General features: G+C 38.1%; 2 protein-coding genes across 4 annotated transcripts; both read left to right on the forward strand.

Moving 5' to 3' along the window:
- The first annotated feature begins 62 nt into the window (after nt 1–62).
- On the forward strand, nt 63–7,118 carry LOC128011321 (sentrin-specific protease 3). Of its 2 annotated transcripts, none has more exons than XR_008182528.1 (11): nt 63–228; nt 1,642–2,353; nt 2,672–2,833; nt 2,927–3,038; nt 3,150–3,297; nt 5,329–5,376; nt 5,479–5,556; nt 5,787–5,924; nt 6,010–6,105; nt 6,223–6,273; nt 6,426–6,513. XR_008182528.1 is itself a non-coding variant. In XM_052593583.1 (11 exons), the coding sequence occupies exons 2-11, from the start codon at nt 1,684–1,686 to the stop codon at nt 6,534–6,536; spliced, it is 1,602 nt and encodes a 533-aa protein (XP_052449543.1). In that variant the 5' UTR covers nt 63–228; nt 1,642–1,683; the 3' UTR covers nt 6,537–7,118. The 2 variants fall into 2 exon arrangements, 1 of the variants encoding a protein (XP_052449543.1); XM_052593583.1 differs by having other exon boundaries at nt 6,010–6,093; nt 6,426–7,118.
- Nucleotides 7,119–7,892: 774 nt separating this feature from the next.
- Nucleotides 7,893–19,054, forward strand: LOC128011328 (eukaryotic initiation factor 4A-I). Of its 2 annotated transcripts, none has more exons than XR_008182529.1 (11): nt 7,893–8,009; nt 8,805–8,853; nt 9,175–9,307; nt 10,039–10,178; nt 11,963–12,131; nt 13,264–13,373; nt 13,710–13,853; nt 14,043–14,180; nt 15,248–15,302; nt 17,455–17,544; nt 17,897–17,976. XR_008182529.1 is itself a non-coding variant. In XM_052593601.1 (11 exons), exons 1-11 carry the CDS (start codon nt 7,987–7,989, stop codon nt 18,232–18,234), a joined length of 1,221 nt encoding a protein of 406 aa, XP_052449561.1. In that variant the 5' UTR covers nt 7,893–7,986; the 3' UTR covers nt 18,235–19,054. The 2 variants fall into 2 exon arrangements, 1 of the variants encoding a protein (XP_052449561.1); XM_052593601.1 differs by lacking the exon at nt 15,248–15,302 and adding an exon at nt 18,090–19,054.
- Nucleotides 19,055–20,738: the final 1,684 nt, after the last annotated feature.

Consider the following 20,738-nt stretch of genomic DNA (forward strand, 5'->3'; position numbering starts at 1 on the left):
TTAATTCTCAGATGTATTTTATGTTCCTGCCCATCGCGGACACTGTGACGTGACGTCATAGAGACGCGGCGGAAGAAGATTGTTTTCGCTCTAAAGAAGCGCCAGCCCTCATTGAATGAGCCAATATTTAAATCATTTTATCATTTTATATTCTCGCAAAACGTAGTTATTTGCTTTTTGCGTTGGCAGACAACGCTTAAGCTTTTGGCTTGAGGTTACGGTTAAACGGTGAGTAATCCGTTGTGCTGACTCCCCACATTTTGTGCATCGCGACACCGGAGGCCGAGCAGTGTTTATTCTGTGAGCGGTGCTTGATTTGCCCGCTGGAATGATGCGTTAGATGACCAACGCTTGTGGCGCTCTGCTCTAATAAGATACTTGAAATATCAGATTAGCCAAATAAAAGACTTGTTGTATTAGCGATGCTATTAGCCTGCTCCACTTTACACTTTTCGCATAATTCACAGTAAAAGAGCAGAACGAAGCGCATCGCTTTGCCTCTCTTCTTGCGTTAAAGCTGACAACTGCACGGACAAAATACAGACCAATACATGTGCTTGTTTTGATATAAATAACATTGAAATTAAAGTACTTTTATGTAAGCGTTTAAATGGATACGTTGTCCTAAAATCTATAGATGTTTTCTCACTTTTTCCAGTTATCTTTTATGTACGTATAATCGTAAATTATATAACAGAAGTTTGAGTTTTAAGACGCAGTGAAAAATCTCTACATTATATTAAATGTCAGTAAAATACTACTGACATGGCTACAAAAGAAAATACTCAGGTATTAATTATGGGGTAAACGATACACTCGTTATTTTTTGATACACCGTGATAAACTATATGTATCTTACCATACATACTCTTCATGATACTTTTAAAATGTTTTTAACGATTACTTTTAGGATATATAATAAAGACTTATCAAAAGGAACTATATTACATCAGGAGTGGACTTGAATAGGCTTGAACTTGATTCTTCTCCTTGCACAGAGCAATTGTGACACCAAAATAGAAGTATTCATGATTTTGCTTGGCTAAAAATACAGAGTTTTGTTCAAATACAGTATGCTCTTAACCTGTCTACAAATTTTTATGTAAAAAAAAAAAAAAATGTAGTCAATTATTAATAATCAATAAAAAAAAGTTAAATCTGTCTAAACTTGCATGTTGGGTACACCATACATATTGTCACTATCCATTTAACACATTGTTGCATTTTTGTATTGTTATATATTTTGACATATTATTACACCGCATTAGTTAGATAGTTAAGTTAGTTAATAGTTGGAAATGCTATGAAAACTAGCAACAGTCTGTGTGAGTTTCTCTCTTCTGCTCAACACAAAATATATTTTTGAAGAATATTTGTAATGACACATTTGATGGTAGTCAATGACTGCCATAGTATCAAACAAATGATAGAAGTTATCATAATTTTTCTAAATATTATCTTACGTGCTCCCCAGAAGAAAGACTCACAGGTTTGGAGCAACTTGTGAGTAAATAATGATAAAGAACCTGATTAGTGACCACTAGAGTTTTGAATGCAATCTTTTTTTTTTTTTTTTTTCTTCATTTAGCAATCTGTTGGTTTTCTACTCTGACAATTGACATGTTTTCTGTCATGCATTAGCGAGGAGGCAGGCTGGCGCAGGTCGTAGGGTGCTCCTGGATCATGAGAGACAGTGGCAGCAGCCTGGCTCAAACACACTGGTCCAATGAGTTGACGCTGACAGCGGGGCAGGAGGGCACTGGGGGTGGGGGTGCCATTGGAGGTGGCCATTTAATGAATCCAGCCATGGCCCAACATGCACCAAGCCCAGCCCACTTCAAACTGGGACACAGAGAGGAAGATGTCAGGATGTGGGGTGCAGACTATACTGTCCCTGAGTTGAAAGACGAGGAGGAAAATGTGGAGATGGAGAGTGAAGAGGAGGACAAGAGAGATGAGGGTGGTTTTCAGTGTAATGATAAAGGTGATGATGAGGAATGGGGCTCGCCAGAGCACTCAAAGCTAGTGGAAATGGATGTCAGTGTTACAAGTGACTTTACCCACTGCTTGGCCCAGACTAGCCCCAGTCCGCTCAAAGAGAGGAAGCTAGCCCGGTTGCGCTATCAGGGCCAGAGATGTGTGAATGTTCACTACCATTTGGCCCAGCTTTGGAGAACTTGGCGGCAGCGAGCCAAATGGGCAGGAACTATGGGATACAAGAGGGTACGCAGATGTCACAGACGCCGCCACTATGGCAGTCGACCTTTCCACAGACTGCCTGGCAGTTCATTGCTAAATGGAGACCCAAAAGGACATTTGGGGACAGCAGAGGAGAAGGCAGCTGATTTATCTGGTGAGTATGAAATCTCGTATTGACATTTGTGATATCATTTTGGAAAATAAGTAGTAGGTTTTTCCAACTTTTTAAAAAACTCGATAATATTATTAACTGCTTAGCATGTGATACCTGACTAGTTTTAAATGGGTTTTTCAGTTTAAAGTGTAAAATGGGAACATTTATTATGTTGTCAGTATTGTTCCAGAATCTGGTTTAGCAGAGGTAAGCTACAGTAAATGACATAATATGGTAGTACTGAGGACCTGAAAGAAGTGTGACATGTGTTCATTTATCCATCATATTGGCTATTAGTGACCCCTGTTGATTTCTTAGACTCCCGTAGCACAAATGGAGTTCCGAAAGGAAGGGATGCTATCCATTGTGCACCCATGGGGGACAGGGAGGGACGGGCCTCCCCTGCTAATGTCCAGTCTCAGCGGGAAAAGACCTCCCCACAGAATCAACTAAGCAGTGAACACATCTCTTGTGTACAAGGTACAACATATAATTTTGCCTAAATATGGAACAGGAACATAATTAATGTAGTATTTAACATTATATTGCCCAGTGGTTATTCTTCTTTCCCAGGTATTCTGGATGAGTTTCTCCAGCAGTACGGCAGTTTGATTCCCATCCACGTGGATGAGGTGGTGGAGAAGCTTCAAGAGCTCTTCAGTGAGAGCTTTTCAAGTCCTCACAGGTCAGAGGGGGCTCATACCAGTCACAAGGATTATTGAATCTTGATTTTACAGATGGAAGAATTTACTGTGAAGTCTCAGTTTGTACCATTTGAACTTGTGCCTGTTTACAGGAAGGTAATGGTGCAAAATTTAATGCAGTCCTACCAGCGCATGTCCGGAAGTGCAGTGATGCGGGGGTTTCGTGTAAATTACAAACGTCATGTCCTCACTATGGATGATCTGAGCACACTCTATGGTCAGAACTGGCTCAACGATCAGGTGGGCCTCTTGGTTAATAATATTATTCATTTTTAGTTATTAATGAGCATTATTATTAATATTGGGTCACATTTACTAATCATACGTACACTTGGATTGTTTATCTATATTTAGAATAAAATTCAGAACTGACACAAATTGTGACCTTACAATACATTTTTCATATTTTATCACATCACAATGCACTCCTTTATAGGCATATGCCATCGTTCAAAAGTCTCTTATATTCACCAAGGCTGAATTTGATTAAAAATACAGTAAAATCTGTAATATTGTGAAATATAATTACAATTTAAATAACTTTTTGAATACATTGCAAAAGGTCATTTATTTCTGTGTCAATACTCCAGTCTTCTGTGTCACATGATCTTTCAGAAGTCTTTCTAATATGCTGCTATGTTGCTTAAGAAACACTTCTTATTATTCTCAATGTTAAAATGGTGATCCATTTTTTTGTTTCATTGATGTACTGACAATTCAAAAGAACATTTTAAAGAGAAATCTTGTAGGATTATGAATGGTGTTTATTGTGTTTCAGCTGGCTTTGAGAATGGGTCACATTGTGCAAAAGCCATTATATATGGAGATTGTGCTTTTTTTATTAATATTATTTTAATAATTTAGCATATTTCACAGTTATCAACATATCAAAAGAAGGGTAATAATTATATATGCCCATACCCAGCTTGCGCTGTTCTTTTTCTATTCTATCTGTTTTCTTTTTCAATTATTATATTATTTAAAAGCCATTGCTATGTGTATTGCGTTAAGCTAACTGAGACTTGTAGCACTTGTATATTTTTGCTCTTTTGTTGATTTTGTTTGCTTCCATTGTCCTCATCTGTAAGGCCTGGTTCACACGGGACGATTTTAAAATTGTCGGCCGATTTTCCAAATATGAGAGACCCCACACACAGCGATAAAAAATCACGGGTTTAACAGTTTTGGTCGTTCCGTGTGTGGTGTGCAGCCACACGGCAATATCAACTCATCACACACGAACCGATTTGACTCCCGAGCATTCCCAGGTCAGACGGGAAATCTCACAAAATCCCTCGAGATCAAACGTGACTTCAGAGTAAACAATCATGGCGGACGAAGAGGATGCAGTGGCCATAGTTTGTGCTTTGTTTTTTAACGAGAAAAAAAACATAAGAAAAACAAGAAAAGGCGATGGTCAAAGAGGTGGAGACAACGCGAGCATGGACTATACTTGCTACATCATGATATGGAGGAAAGTTGTTGTTTTCTCTCATAGAAATGTTGTTACGTACTACACAGATTAATAACCGTTGAAATAAACGTTCATATATTCGTTTCCATGTACTCTGGTGGACTGCAGTTGTGGATGTAGTTATGCTCATCGACTTTATTTGTATTTGTTATATTATATACGCCGGCTGTTTTGATTTTGTTTCCCGGTACTTCCTCACCGCCTCGCCACCTCGCTTTCTGATTGGCTACACGCCACAGTCCACAGGCTGCGTGATTGTTTGTCCTCGGGGGACACCACACACGAGACGAAATCGGGCCAAATAAATCCAACATGTTGGATATCCCCGATTTGAGATCGGAGTGGTCCCGACATTCTTCCGAGCAGAGGAGAGCAGTCTTAACACACCACACACGGCAGGAATATTTGATCAGATTATTTTACGATAATCGGAGCATCCTAAGATTGTCGGAAGGGGTGAATCGGGGCTAAAATCGGCCTAATTATCCTGCCGTGTGAACCAGCCTTAAGTCGCTTTGGATAAAAGCGTTTGCTTAATGACTAAATGTAAATGTTTTGTACCAACTTTTTGTTGTGATTAGCGTATGAGACCCAATGTTTTCATTCTTCATGTCTTTTTCATTGTAGACGATCATATTCAAAATTGTAGCTTTCATCTTTTACAACAGTTTGTCAGAGTTGTATAGAGAAGATCCACAGTTATGACTCTTTTATTTGATGAATGGGGGGCCCTTGTTGTGGGATTGTGCTGCGTCAGCTCTCTCTCTCTCTTACATCTACCTCACTGTGTCACCAAGGTCATGAACATGTATGGGGATTTGGTCATGGATGCGGCTCCTGAAAAGGTGGGCAAGGGAATTTGACAAAGCCATTATATGAACTTGTGTGTCAAACAGTGAAAACAGTATGTCTCTCAGTCTCACCCCGTCTTGTTTTTTAACTTACAGGTCCACTTTTTCAACAGCTTCTTTTATGACAAACTCCGGACGAAAGGTTACGACGGGGTCAAACGGTGGACAAAAAATGTCAGTACCGGAGAGTGATGAGTGATGTCTTTCACATCTCATTTATTAATACTTGCACATTTTAGGACTATAAAGATAACCTGATAAATTGCTAATAGTTAATTTTCCATCACTACCTTATTTTTGTTTAGTTTTTTTACATTTGTGTTAAAAAGTAAGGTGGATACAACATCATTATTGTTACTAGTACTACATTTGTTGTTTATTTCGCTGTTAAATCTCCTCATTAGGTTGATATTTTCCAGAAGAAGTTCTTATTGATCCCTATTCATCTGGAAGTGCACTGGTCATTAGTCTGTGTGAATGTTCCTCAGCGTAGCATCACATACTTCGATTCCCAGAGGACCCTGAACCGCCGTTGCCCCAAAGTAAGTGTTCTTTGTTCTTACGCTGCTATTTAAATAGCTGCGCAAATCCTTCTACTAGTTCTTGGCATGTCCTGTTGTTTTACAGCACATTGCCAAATACCTGCAAGCAGAAGCAATCAAGAGAGAACAGAAGGAGGTCTATACAGGGTGGACAGGCTTTTTCAAAATGGTAGGGTGAAAGGTGAATTTGATGTGGTTGTGTATTAGTGAAAACATGAGAGAAGTAAGGAATAAAACCGAGTGAAAAGCTTTTTTGTGTATGTGCTGTTGACTCTTCTCTCTCTTTTGAATGTTCTAGAATGTGGCAAGGCAGAACAATGACAGTGATTGTGGAGCTTTTGTCCTTCAGGTTAGCTTTTTTCAGTTCTGTTTCTGTATTTTTATATTGTCTGTGTTATTTTAACACTTGATTTTGCACATAGCACTGGTGCTGTGAGTATAAAATGATCTTCTTTTGTGACTTTTACTCACATGTTCACTCTTTTTATTGTTGTACACCAGTACTGTAAGTGCCTGGCCCTGGAACAGCCTTTCAGCTTTGGTCAGCAGGATATGCCCAAGCTACGGAGACAAATGTACAAAGAACTGTGTCACTGTAAACTGTCTCTGTGAGACCGTGAAAGAGGCCGTGACATCTTCTACTTCTAAATAAGCTCCAAGTCCAGACAGCATTTAGGCGGGAGACGTGCAAACGTTTTTTAACCCTCTTTTTGTTCAATGACTTTGTATTTTGACTTGGTGAATGCCATACTCTGTTTGGCCCAGATGTTTGTTTGCTCAGATCAAAACGCAAGATGAGTTGTTTTTTAGAAATCTGGGGGGGGGGGGTGTTGACCTCAGTGAACTGTTCATTAGGTGCCGCCATTTTATTGGCAATTCTGTTTTTTATTTTTCATGTTCTTGGTGTCAGTAACTTGTATGGTAAAGTTAACGCCATTGACTGGTGAGGGAAGAGACTTGCAGACATTTTAAAAATGTAATGCAATATTCATAAACTGAGAGTCAATATGGACCACAACACTATATGAGCATTTTTGTTTGTTCAATATTGTTTGTCTGTTGTTATGTATCTGTGCGATTTAAGATGAAAAGTTATGGAGATGAAAAAAAGAGCAGCTGTAAATTAAACCCTTTTATATCTTTTGAGATGCATACATTGTTTTAAGATGTGCTAATAAAAACTGAAGTAAATAAGTGCGCCTCATCAATTTGTGCACAAGTCCATAAAGTTAGAAGCATGTTGTTGTTATTGTGTAGTAGTTTGTAATGTGGCTACAAAATGGTTATAAATGCAGCAGCTAATTATTAAAAAAAAATCCTACTGTTGATGAACAGGTTACGCTTACTAGATTTTAGTTTGGATCAGTTTACTCTCAAACAGAAAAACTAAAACACAAATGCATCATCTCCCTTACAGTATAGGAGTTGCCACTGCAGGAACCATACATTTTAAATGTATATTCCAATTATAATAATAAAAAGTTATATTAAAATAAAACTGCCATATGATAAAAAGGGTGAATTTATCACACTTTAAAAATATATTTCTATGCTAAATAAATTACTAAATTAATATAAAAGATTTACGGGGGGAAAATCATCCTAATTATATATTATTATTTAAAGGTCGGAAATACTGAAAATAAAAACTTTAAATAGACATCTGGATCATGGAGATTAACTGCGATTTTTTTTTTTACTATTACATTTAGCAAACAAAATAAATATGTCAACACTAAAACAAAATATTTTTGTGTAAACTTCACATTCACAGTGAGAATACACAATGGCCATACCCTTTCTTTTACTGTCTATAGTATGGGCCAAACGAACGATATTTTGAGGTTTAGCTTTAGCATTTAACAAGGACCGCCCATCTCCAGCTCATCCAACACTAAAAGGCGGCTACCATTTGTTGAGTGACGTCTGTACCAGCCAATGAAAATATGCGAAGGGAGGTACATATTCTGACTGATGGTCGAATACTGCAATCACAATTTTAGTAAGAAACCCTTCTTAAACTATATAAAACATTTTCGCTGTGTACTCGCCCTTTGTGATAATGTCGGCAGATTATGAAGAGAGGTAGGGCAGACGGAATTTAACGATCTTAATGTGTTTATTTATATATTAGAGATCATATGCAAACATGTTGTCAGTCGATACAGACATTCCGCTTCTAGATGCAGCTGGAAGTAGCTTGTGGTTCGTGATCTTGAATGTCGTAAATGAGTTGTAAAAAAAACCCCGATGTTAGCATATGAGCTCTTAGCATCCCGGCCTGCCTCACGATATTTACGATCAACGATCACATCGTTCAAGCGGCTCAAAATTACGGTTTAGATCGCGAATCATGTGTTGTTATATGCACTTGGTGTATTCTTTCCACTTGATTTAGACTGATCGACACATAACCCATTAATATCCCCTAGTAAAGCTGTTTTTTTCCTCTTCATTCACCCATCCATCCTTTCAATTCATTTGCACACAGTTAAAACCGTTCTGATGTTTTTTCTGCTTAATATATTTTCATTATAAAACTATATTGAAGCCGATTTACTGTTAGTTATTTAGTGTTGCTTTAAAATGGTTGATGAAATCTGTCATTTGTTTTCTAATTTGACATACAGTCATAATATATGACATTGTATAGCATATTGGTGCATAATGTCTATATATAAGTACAAACACATTAATATTAGTGTATAATGTTCTTATTTGTATATTATTACAATGTGTGATCCACTGTCCTGTTTACCGTATAGTGTTAATTTGTTGTTTTGCTGCAGTTGCACCATAGTTTCCATTCACAAATCAATACAGTATCTATCTGGCTTTCACAAATAACTGTACCGTGCTAATGTGACATTTCTTTTGAAGACCTAGAGACAATGGCCCCGAGGGCATGGAGCCAGATGGAGTCATTGAAGTGAGTTCAATTTTTTTACAGTTAACTATTTCATATGTACAAACACACTGCATATATATATATATTTCCCTCACTTGTTTCTCTTGGCACAGCTGTGAGAAGCGGGTTGGCACTGAATGTGCTGTCAGTTGATTTGACTGTCTTGACCTCACTCTGGGAGTCAGCCATTCCCCTTTTTTTTTTCTTTTTTCCAACAACTGCCAACCTGTTATCATTTATGCATTATGCATTGAGTGAAAAATAGCGAATACTTTCTTTTCAGAATGAGATGGAGTAAAGATTAGCTTGTCCGTGGCCTTATTCTTTTCCCTGTATTTGCAGAGTAACTGGCATGAGATTGTGGACAGCTTTGATGACATGAACCTGCGTGAAACTCTTCTCAGGGGAATCTATGCTTATGGTTTTGAGAAGCCCTCTGCCATCCAGCAAAGGGCTATCCTCCCTTGTATCAAGGGTAAGATACCTTTAAGAATATACATTTATTTATTTATTTATCTGAGATTATAATTAAATTGCAGCACATATTATGAGATGCTCTATTATATCTTCACCTTTTGTGAATAAGCTTTGGGGCACATAATATAACAAATTGTCATCATTGGGGGTTTGTTCATTTGTAATTGTCATTTAGGATAATTTTTTTTTTTTTATCCTGGGTGGTAGCAGTGCAGTGTTAGTAGCGTTATAAAGGTCACACCGGACAAGAAGCACAGTGCTGTGTCTTGGACAACTCACAAGTATTGGACACCAGACATGTCACGTTCATTTGAAGATGGCAGTCCAAAAATCTTTTCACCAAACAGGCAAAAGTCAACTTCACAAATAATCAAAGTAGTGTTGATGAGTTTGAAGTTCAGTGTTTTGAAAAAAAGCAACATCAACGGACAAAATGTGATCTGTATTATAGCTCTATAAGTGAAGCATATAAATTTCATTTAGAATGGTATGATTTTGAACTGCCTCTTGAGTTGTAGCTGGGTGCCATGGACAAACACTGCATGGCACCTCTGGAGAAGGTAGTCAAAAAAAAAACAATTTGTTCAGATTTGAAAGATGTGCACTTCTTGTCTGTTGTCTGACTCCCTTTAGGCTGCCATTGCACATCTTTGCATGCTTGAAGAAGAAGATTCAGTTTCAGATTCAGTTAGAGCTCATTATCTGGCCTGTTGTTTTTCTCCACACTAGGATATGATGTCATTGCACAGGCCCAGTCGGGCACGGGCAAGACTGCCACCTTTGCCATCTCCATCCTGCAGCAGATTGATATAGAGCTTCGAGGTTCTCAGGCCTTGGTTCTGGCACCCACCCGTGAATTGGCTCAGCAGGTTAGTGCAGTCTCTGTGCTCACTGCTTTTGGTTCAGTTACTGCAGGACCAGTGTCAGCAGTGCAGCTAAATCTTACTGTTGAGTTCTCGTGGTTTCCAGAAACGGACACAATCATTTTAAGGCCAGACCCTTTTTATGTCATTTGCATGTTTTAAAATGGACAATGAACCGATATTAGGGAGTAAAAAAAAAAGCAGATATCGATATATCGGCTGATATTCTTTGTGTATATTATAGTACAGTACCAGTCAAAAGTTTGGACACTTTCCCATTCGTGCGTCCAAACATTTGAATCGTACTTTTTTTTCCAATGATCAGCATGGTTGTTTAAGAAATGACAAGCCACACACTGCTCCAGTTAGAGTTTTGCCCGAAGTGTCATATTAAGCACTGCAATAATGATCCCATACCCTTTCTAGTATTTGCTTATTTAAATCCAAGTGGTGACTTTTTTTATTTATCATTTTTTGCAATGATCACTCATATGTGGTGATCAAGCACTTAAAATGACTTGACAAATATATATAATGGATGCAGGGCATTTAACAATAAACTTTATCCAAAAGTGCACTGAAAAGTAAAGTTGAAGTTTATGCAACTTTATTTCAAATTCAATTCTATTCAACCTTATTCCGTTCAAGTTTATGCAAATTTATTCATTCATGGATTTGTGCTACCGTCTGCAGTGCACACACAGACGAAACTTACTAGAGAGCTATGACAATATACCTCCGTAAATAAATAAAATATAAATTAACGTCTCGCGCACTTTAATGCCATTTGAATGTAACGTGTGCGTTCCCTTGGAACTGGAATCGTGGCAGAATTTCATGTCAAGTCCACGTCGCAGGGCACTTATGGTCAAATAAGACAAAGCTTAAATGCTGCTGCTGCCTTAACAACAACATCTTGCTAACGTGGCAGTGCATCTCCACCAAATTCAAGGGATGCCTTCAGCTCGAGGACCCCTCTTGAACACCACCATCCACATGTTGGCAAACGATATACTGGCAGTGTTCTAGTTAAAAGCAACATGTTACATTAGTGTGTTACTTTTTTTTTGTGTGTGTGTGTGTGATGTAAATACATAATCATGTTACATTGTTAAATGTGTTTTCTATTGCAAAAATGAGTGGGTAGACAGTATAGCAAACATTAAATATTTTAGAAAGGCTGTTATACAGCATTGCATCTTCACAAAGTATTTAAACGCAGTAACATAGCCACATTAACTCAGCAGTGTTTTATATTTAATTACATCAATGTTATAAACTGAGATATAGGCTACAATAAATATTTTAACTGCTACTACGTAAAAGGAACACTGATGTAAAAAGCATATTATTTGTTTAAAGTGTTTCCAAACCAAATGTTATTACACTTTTGTTCATATAGCAGTAGGCTTTCTTTTAGTAGTGCACAATACACTACTTTTGAATGCATTATTAGTTTTGTGCATAATGTGATTAATTGTGATTAATCACAGACAATAATATGATTAATTAAAAAAAACTAGCGTTGCCCAGCACTAGAATAAATACATTATTACAATAATAGAAATGCTTGTTTGGAAATGTGAAGCTAGTAGGTAGTATTGTGTAAATAAATAAAAAACAAAGAAACAAACAGACAAAAAAAAAGGCAAACTCTAAAGTTGATATGATAAGTGGCATTATACATGATGCTGTGGTCAGAGGCACATTTGCCATCCATGCAAGTACAGACTTAATGCTTTTAGTTTTGATCTAAGTTACATTACACTTGATTTTCTTTGTCCATACAGATCCAGAAAGTGATTCTGGCTCTTGGAGACTATATGGGTGCAACATGCCATGCCTGTATCGGTGGGACCAATGTGCGAAATGAGGTCCAGAAGCTGCAGGCAGAGGCACCGCATATTGTAGTAGGAACCCCAGGTCGTGTCTACGACATGCTTAATCGAAAGTTCCTCTGTAAGTATTCAGTACTGTGAAATATTTTGTGCTGGGGCTGGATTCACATAAAATGTTTAATACATTTCATCTAAAATGCTAATTTTTTTATTTCCAATTTAACAGTAACATTAAAGGGTTAGTTCACACAAAAATGAAAATTAGCCCATAAATTACTCACCATCAAGTCATCCTAGGTGCATATGACTTTCTTCTTTCAGATGAATCCAGTCAGAGTTATATTAAAAATGTCCTTTGATCTTTCAAGCTGCTTAATGACCCTCTCAGTTAGGGGTGCTCCGATCACGATCGGCCGATCGTTATGCGCATCTCGTCAGTAAAGCCGGTTCTCTAATCAGCGGTTAATTCCATCAGGTGCGTGATTTCACATAGAGCAGCTGTTACTACACAGAGCCGTTGTTAATAGAGAAGATGCGCAAATCCACGTTAATTTTCAGTGTTTATTGGCGCATCTTCTCAGTTAACAATGGCTCTGTGTAGTAACAGCTGCTCTATGTGAAATCACGCACCTGATGGAATTAACCGCTGATTAGAGAACCGGCTTTACTGATGAGATGCGCATTAAAGATCGGATGATCGTGATCGGAGCACTCCTACTCTCAGCGCGTGTTGCAGCGCATCAGTCCAAATGAAATGAAATAAAAAGCACCCATCCATAATAAAAATTGTTTCACACAGCTCGGGGTGTGGGAAAAAGTCCTCCTGTAGTGAATCAATGTGTTTTTGTAAAAAATGTAACCATATTTAAAACATAATAATCAATTTAATCTAGCTTGCACTCACTGTTGTGCATGGAAGCAGTTCCGGGGTTGGCATGTTGATTTGTTATGATTATGCATAACATGACTTTTTGCTGAAATCAAAATTCAGTTAATACTAAGTAAAATGTATTAAAGTATGAAAATGACTCAACTAGGGGCCTCCCCTCAATTAGATTATTACATCATTACATTTCATAATTACAACTGTCATTTTCTTCCTTTTTTTTAAGAGACCTTCATGAGATTTTTTGAAGAATTGCAATTTAATTTGTCTTAAATGTCTTAAGAATTTTGTGTATCCAGCCCATTTTTTTTTTGTATTATTGTGTTATGCCATTTACACAATCTTTTCATGTTCACCCCCCTTCCAGCTTCTAAGTACATTAAAATGTTTGTACTGGATGAAGCAGATGAGATGCTGAGTCGTGGTTTCAAGGACCAGATCTATGAGATTTTCCAGAAACTCACTACTAGCATACAGGTAAGGATGTGAATGGACCGTGTTACCTGTATGTGCTGTTCTTAAGCTTTCTATTTCCCTGTTTAATTGCATTAGTGTATATGAGAAAGTGGTTTTACCAAAGCATAATTCCGTTGCAGCAGAAGTTGAGAACAAACACAAATGGTATTGAAACCTGGAATTTTGTTGATGATTTGTAAGGTCAACTCTGTTTTCCACCACTATTCCATTACAACCGGTAACAATAGCTTTTAAGGAGACCCAGCTTTGTTTATGAGGTCATATGTGCATTTGTGTTTGTTTAGAAATGTGAATAACAGGACTAATAACCATGTGGTTGTGCCATCTGTCCTTCAGGTGGTGCTGCTGTCAGCCACCATGCCTGCGGAGGTGCTGGATGTCACTACCAAGTTTATGCGAGAGCCAGTGCGTATCCTGGTGAAGAAAGAGGAGCTTACCCTTGAGGGTATTCGTCAGTTCTACATCAATGTTGAAAAAGAGGTATACTGCTGTCAACTGTCTGATCTTACTTTAATGCAAAGCAACAATAGCAGATATACATGAACTTCCAAATTTATCAGGGCCTTTAATATTTATATTTTGTGTTCATATGCATTGATTTTGACTGGCGGCTGTTAATAGGTAATTTTGTTTCTCACCCTGCTTTTGTGTTGCATGTGTTTTTGTCAGGAATGGAAGCTGGACACTCTCTGTGATCTATACGAGACTCTTACTATCACTCAGGCAGTGATCTTCATTAACACACGGCGGAAAGTAGACTGGCTCACAGAAAAGATGCACGCCAGGGACTTCACTGTCTCAGCTCTGGTAAATACTTAAAGTGCCACATCACAAACATAAATGGAACCAGTTGGAATCCCATTCAGAGAGAAATGTATTTTATTTTCTTATTAAAATGTCAGCCAATCAAAATCATTTCTGCTTTAAAGGGTGAGCTGCAACTATTTTCACAGAACATAACTATATTGCACATTTAGAATAAACATTGCTCATTGGTATAGATAATATAGTTTTGATTATAGTTATTGTTTTAAGTTTTCATGGGATAGTCCACCCAAAAGTGAAAATTCCTATATGTCTGACTTCTGTGAAAGACAATAGATGAAATTAAGTTAAACTGTTTTGGTTCCCACCAGGGGCGATTGTAGGATATAAATTTTAGGGGGGGCTCTATCATATATATGATACACACACACACACATTACGGTTTACTGTACACATACAAAATTTGACTGTTTGTTTTTTTAAGTACAACCTTCTTTCTTAGCTGAAGTATGCAGACCGCTTTGCCACATGCAATGGAAAATGTATTACATTGAAGTTAAATTTTCAAATGAAAATGATTGAAATGAAACCTGATTGTTTTATAAAGTATGTGTTCATATATGCTTTATTTTTACTGGAGGAAACAGCTGTCTTGTGATGAGGGGTGAACGCAGTGAACTTGGGCTACAGAAGATGGGGAACCAAATTATAAGATGTATTTATGACAGAACAGAACTACACAGATGCAGATATTATAACAATCTATCATTAAACTCACACCTTGTCCCTGATTTCTTGCTCTGCGGTGCAGATTGAAAAAGAATGTGCTGAAAGACGGGGAGAAGTCGATCGAAGTCTGTCGCAGTTTTCATGTGAAATTTAAAGGGGACTGAGGCAATCACAAATTTGTGTATGGCTTATGTAGCTATTCGCAAAATTTAAGGGGGGCCGAGTAGTCATTTTAGGGGGACTATAGCCCTCCTAAAAATGACTTATTGACACCCATGGCTCCCACTGACTTCCACTGTTTGAACAAAAAATTCTGTGGAAATCAAAGGGAACCCAAACTACTTGATTATCAACATTCTTCAAAATTTTGTCTTCCATAGAAGAAAGTGTATTCAGCTGAAGAAAAATGCTTAACAGGTTTGGAACATCATGAGGGTGAGTAAATGACAAAATGTTGGGTGGACTATCCCTTTAACAGACCTGCCATTACCTAGATGTGAGTAATTCTCATTATGCAGTTCTGCAAAGAACAAGCTTTCAGTATTTTCACAAATGTCATGTACATTCATCAGTTGGTTTTTCTTCTAATAGGGATCGATCTTAAATATTTAATGATAGTATTTTCCCAGCAGACCAACTCTCAATATTTGGTTTTTCTCTAACAAAATATGCAGAACTTTATGTACAACAGGGGTGCGTAATCCTGTTCCTGGAGATCTACCTACCTGCAGACTTTAGCTCCGGTCCTGCTCCAACACAGCTGTCTGTAATTATCAAGTGTTTCCTGAAGATCTTAATTAGCCGATTCAGGTGTGTTTGATCAGGGTTCAAGCTGAACCTAGATCACCAGGAATAGGACTGGGCACCCCTGATGTACAAGATGCTCATGCTAAAGCAGTCCCATTGTTGACCTGTAAGTAGCTGTATGGTTGGAAATTAAACTTTAGGTTTATGTATGGTCAGTTTAAATTATTTTGTATTAATTTATTTATTTACAGTGCATCCAGAAAGTATTCATAGCGCTTCCACATTTTATTTTGTTACAACCTTATTCCAAAATGGATTAAATTCTACAAACAATATCTAATGACAATTTGAAATAAATTTGTTTGAAATCTTTGCAAATTTATTAAAAATAATAAAATAAATATTTACAGCCTTTGCCATGACACTCAAAATGGAGCTCATGTGCATCCTGTTCTTACTGATCATCCTTGAGATGTTTCTACAGCTTGACTGGAGTCCACCTCTGGTAAATTCAGTTGATTGGACATGATTTGGAAAGGCACACACCTGTCTATATAAGATCCCACAGTTAACAGTGCATGTCAGAGCACAAATCAAGCCATGCAGGAATTGTCTGTAGACCTCCAAGACAGGATTGTATCGAGGCACAGATCTGGGGTAGGGTACAGAATTATTTCTGCTGCATTGAATGTTAGTGCAAGAAGTTTGAAACAACCAGGACTCTTCCTAGAGCTGGCCTCCTGGCCAAACCGAGCAATTGATGGAGAAATGCTTTGGTTAGTGTGGTGACCAAGAACCTGATGGTCACTGTAGTTGAGCTCTATGATTATATGTGGAGATAGGAGAAACCTACAGAAGGACAAATGTCAATGCAACAATCCACTGATCTGGGCTTTATGGTGGTGTGGCCAAACTCAATCCTCTCTTCAGTGAAGACACACGAAAACACATTTGTAATTTGCAAAAAAGCACCTAAAGAACCCTCAGATTGTAAGAAACAAGATTCTCTGGTTTGATGAACCTCAATTCCAAGCCTGATGTTTGGAGGAAAGCGGGCACTGCTCATCACCTGCAGGGTAGCATCCCAACAGCTACGTGTGCTGGTAGCAGCATCATGCTGTGGGGTTGTTCTTCAGAGTAGAAGAAAAACTCCACACAGCAATATAGAGATAGCCTTAATGAAAACCCAGTCCAAAGTAATCAGAACCTCAGACTGGGCAGAAGGTTAATCTTCCAATAGGACAACGACCCTAAGCACATAGCCAAAATAACAAAGGAGTGGCTATGGGACAACTCTGTGAATGTCCTTGAGTGGCCCAAGTAGCGAGAGCCCAGACTTAAACCCGATTCTACATCTCTGAAGAGATCTGAAAATGGCTGTGTGCACCGACACTCCCCATCCAACCTGATGGACCTTGAGAGGTCCTGCAAAGAAGAATGAGAGAAACTGCCAAAAATAGGTGTGCAAAGCTTGTAGCATCATACTCCAAAAGACTTGTGGCTGTGATTGGTTCGAAAGGTGCTTCAACAAAGTATTAAGCAAAGGCTGTGAATACTTTCGATTTTTGAAAGATTTCAGACTTCTTTCACGTTGTTTGTAGAATTGAGGAAATTAATCCATTTTGGAATAATGCTATAATATAAAATGTGGAAAAAGTGTAGCGCTGTGAATACTTTCTGGATGCACTGTAACGATTTGCATTAACAAATCTTAGCATTCATTCTACATCCTGATGGTCTGATATGTGCTTGTGTATATAATTTTGTCTTTGCAAGCATAATGAATAACTTAACTGGACATGTGAACCATGGTAATCGCATACTGTGTTATATTTGTCAGCATGGAGACATGGATCAAAAGGATCGTGACCTGATTATGAGGGAGTTTCGCTCTGGTTCTAGCCGTGTCCTTATTACCACAGATTTGCTGGTGAGCAAATACATCCGTGCACGTTTCTTGCTGCTTAATTATTATTTTTTTCTCCTATTGGAATGAATTCTATTCAAATATAGCAGATGAGGTTGCCAGACTTCCCTGACTCCTTAGCACCCTCTAGTGCTTTGGGGTAATTAAAGTATCTGGTATAAAAATCAGTGTGTATCCTGTTATGGATGGCTTTTTCTGTCCTTCCCCATAGCTTCATCAAACTACACCCTACAAAAAATAAATAAATACTTATATGGTAAATGAATGCTAGCAATTACCAGTGATAGTTAGTGGACCTTGATATTGGAATTGAAAAACACTGGGAATAAAAAGAAAATGTCTGTTTCATTCATAGGCCAGAGGTATTGATGTCCAGCAGGTGTCTTTGGTCATCAACTATGACTTGCCAACCAACCGTGAGAATTACATTCATAGGTTTGTGTTTGATACATCAGTCTAACCTTGAGCTTGACCTAAGCTAAGGAATTATATCCAATGCCATTTTATCATTTCCATTTACAATGTTTTGTTCTTCTGTGCTACTTTAGGATTGGTAGAGGAGGCCGTTTTGGCAGGAAGGGTGTAGCCATCAACATGGTGACAGAAGATGACAAGCGTACTCTGAGGGACATCGAGACCTTCTACAACACTACTGTAGAAGAGATGCCCATGAATGTGGCTGACTTGATCTAGAGATTTATTTGAGCTGATCTAGAGACACCTCCTCTCTCCATCTCCAACATCTCTCTCGCTATATTTTCCAGTTTAAGCTCTTCTGAATGGAATCTTCCACAAATACAAATTAGTCATTTCATCTCCCCAAAACTGATAAAATTTTATAATTTCAGATCCTGAAAGTACTTCATCTCAATCAACTTTGATTAAAAAAAAAAAAAAAAAAACATTTGAAATATGGGCTCAGTCATCTTCTGTTATGAAGAAGAGTAGCATGTTTTGTGACTCTACTCTCAATTAATTATCCTGGGCTCTTTTTTCTTTAATTTCATTTTTTGTAGCTGGGAATCATCAGACTTTGGATGAAGAATTGTCTTCAGTTACTGGTTTCCAGCTTCTGTGCGTTGACAATTCTTTAAAGCACACCTCATGCTGCTAATGTACTTCAGCCATGTGGTAAAAGGGTGCTAGCTTTTAGACCGACATGAATAGCATTGGATTGGATTCATTCTCTGGATCCAACTACTCGGACCGTAAAATCCAAGTAGTTACTGTACTTGCTGTACTGTTTTCTGTAAAACTGTACCAGAACCATTTAATCACCTTGAACACGGCATATGATGCGAGATGTCTGAGTAATGTGGCCTTCCTGAATTTAGAGATTTGGAAGTTCTTGCGCAAATTAATTTTGACTGAAGGTGGTACAAAAATTTGATAGAAAAGAAAATTGCAACTTTTTTTCTTTTTTAAAACATTTAAATTATCTTGTTTATTGTATTTTGTTTTGTTTTTGGAGGAGAGGGAAATCTCAATAAAACTACAGCCTAACTGGTCGAAATGTTTGGAAATGTTTTTTTTGGGGGGGGTTATGTTCATTATAATTTTTTTTCTTTTAAAAGGTGTCAGTTTTCAGTGCAATGACTTGTGAAGTGCAGTGACTTTACATTGGAATCTGTGCAAATTAAACCTATGTATACATCTACTTTACATTCCTGTTTAACAAACCCCTGAATATATACATATATAAATATTTTCTTTATTCTAAGAATTTAACAGGTTGATATTTTATTTCAGAAAACTACATGAACATTTGTTCATGAATTTACAATCAGAATCTGCCATGATCTTGTACTGCATGTACATTTTTTTAGTCACTTATATTTATATTTTACCTAACAAACAGGTTTACAAAAATAAACTGTAATTCCGTTGTTCAACACTGGAGGGAGGCTCCACACAGCTGACCTAAAGCTGAAGGATGCAAGAACAAACTAATTGAAGATGGAAAGACCAGCGCTTAAAAAGCATCTGGTTTCAAAATATAAGGATGATTAGAAATTAGAAAGCAATTAGAAATTAAGAGTTCCTCACAGCAAACACTGAACTTGTTATAAATGTAACAAATCTGTTCTATAACAATTTGGTCAAAGTTAAAACAAAGGAAAGTGTTTTGTGCTGCCTTTCACCGACAAGAATTCAACATGGACTACATCCATATGCATGAAGGCATATACGAGCTGTACGTTGCAAATGAACTAAAATGGCTTCTGGAGCATAGTAAGAGTTTGCTAGTAATTATGAATCATACTGTTTTTCAAATCAGCCATGAACTTTTAATTGAACCTCTTTTGCTCTCTCCTCTTCATCACCTTCATCCCCATCACTATTCCATGGCACCTTACCACCCCCAACGGCCGTGTTGCAGTTTCTCGCACAGCATAGGTGGCCTCGCTGCCTCCCAACCCCCCCTCCATGGCCATAGTGTTTGTGGAGCATGGTGATTTTGCAAGTGGGAGGCTCGTAAAGGCCTGGCTGGACTACTGGGCAGTGTGATGGATGGAGGGAAGGCCGCAGACTCCATTTACATGAGAACAGAAGCCGGAGAGTGGCTGAATAGAGGGGCTTTCAATCTGCTTGTCATTGAAAAAGCTTAAGAACTTTCTCCAGCGACTAACCAACCCCCTGCTCCTCTGCTCTCTCTCCCTCTTACTTTCTTCTTTCTTCTTGGCCCCCTTTTTACCCCCTTGCTGTCTCTCTTGCTTTTCTTCCACCACCGTCCTCCTCCCCTCCCTCTGTCCATCGCTCTTTCTTTTCTCTCAACCCCCCCTACATTTTTTCCTCTCTCTTTTATCTCCCCGACCATCCAATCTGTCATTCTGGATCTCTGCATCTCTCGCATGTATGATGTTTGGCTTCTTTCAAGCTTTCTCTGGACTCTCCTGCTCTCTTGCGAGGCCCCCACTTAAATTTTGATTTGATTGTCGACACAACACCAGGAGACATCAATGTGTTTCCTCTCTTTATTCTCCTGCTCTTGCTTATAATGAGACTGATCCCATACATGAGAATGACTCATGGACAATAGCTCTGGCACACTCCATATTCAGCCTCCACATAAAGTAAGGTTAATTGTATAATAAGTGTGTGACAATGACCTGCAACAATGGCTCCTGTCAATATTGACGCCATACAGTGGGGTTTTGCTGCGTCAGGCTCTCAGCCAGTAGAAAACTGCAGCTCAT

This window comes from Carassius gibelio, chromosome A5 (assembly GCF_023724105.1).
Source record: "Carassius gibelio isolate Cgi1373 ecotype wild population from Czech Republic chromosome A5, carGib1.2-hapl.c, whole genome shotgun sequence".
NCBI lineage: Eukaryota > Metazoa > Chordata > Actinopteri > Cypriniformes > Cyprinidae > Carassius > Carassius gibelio.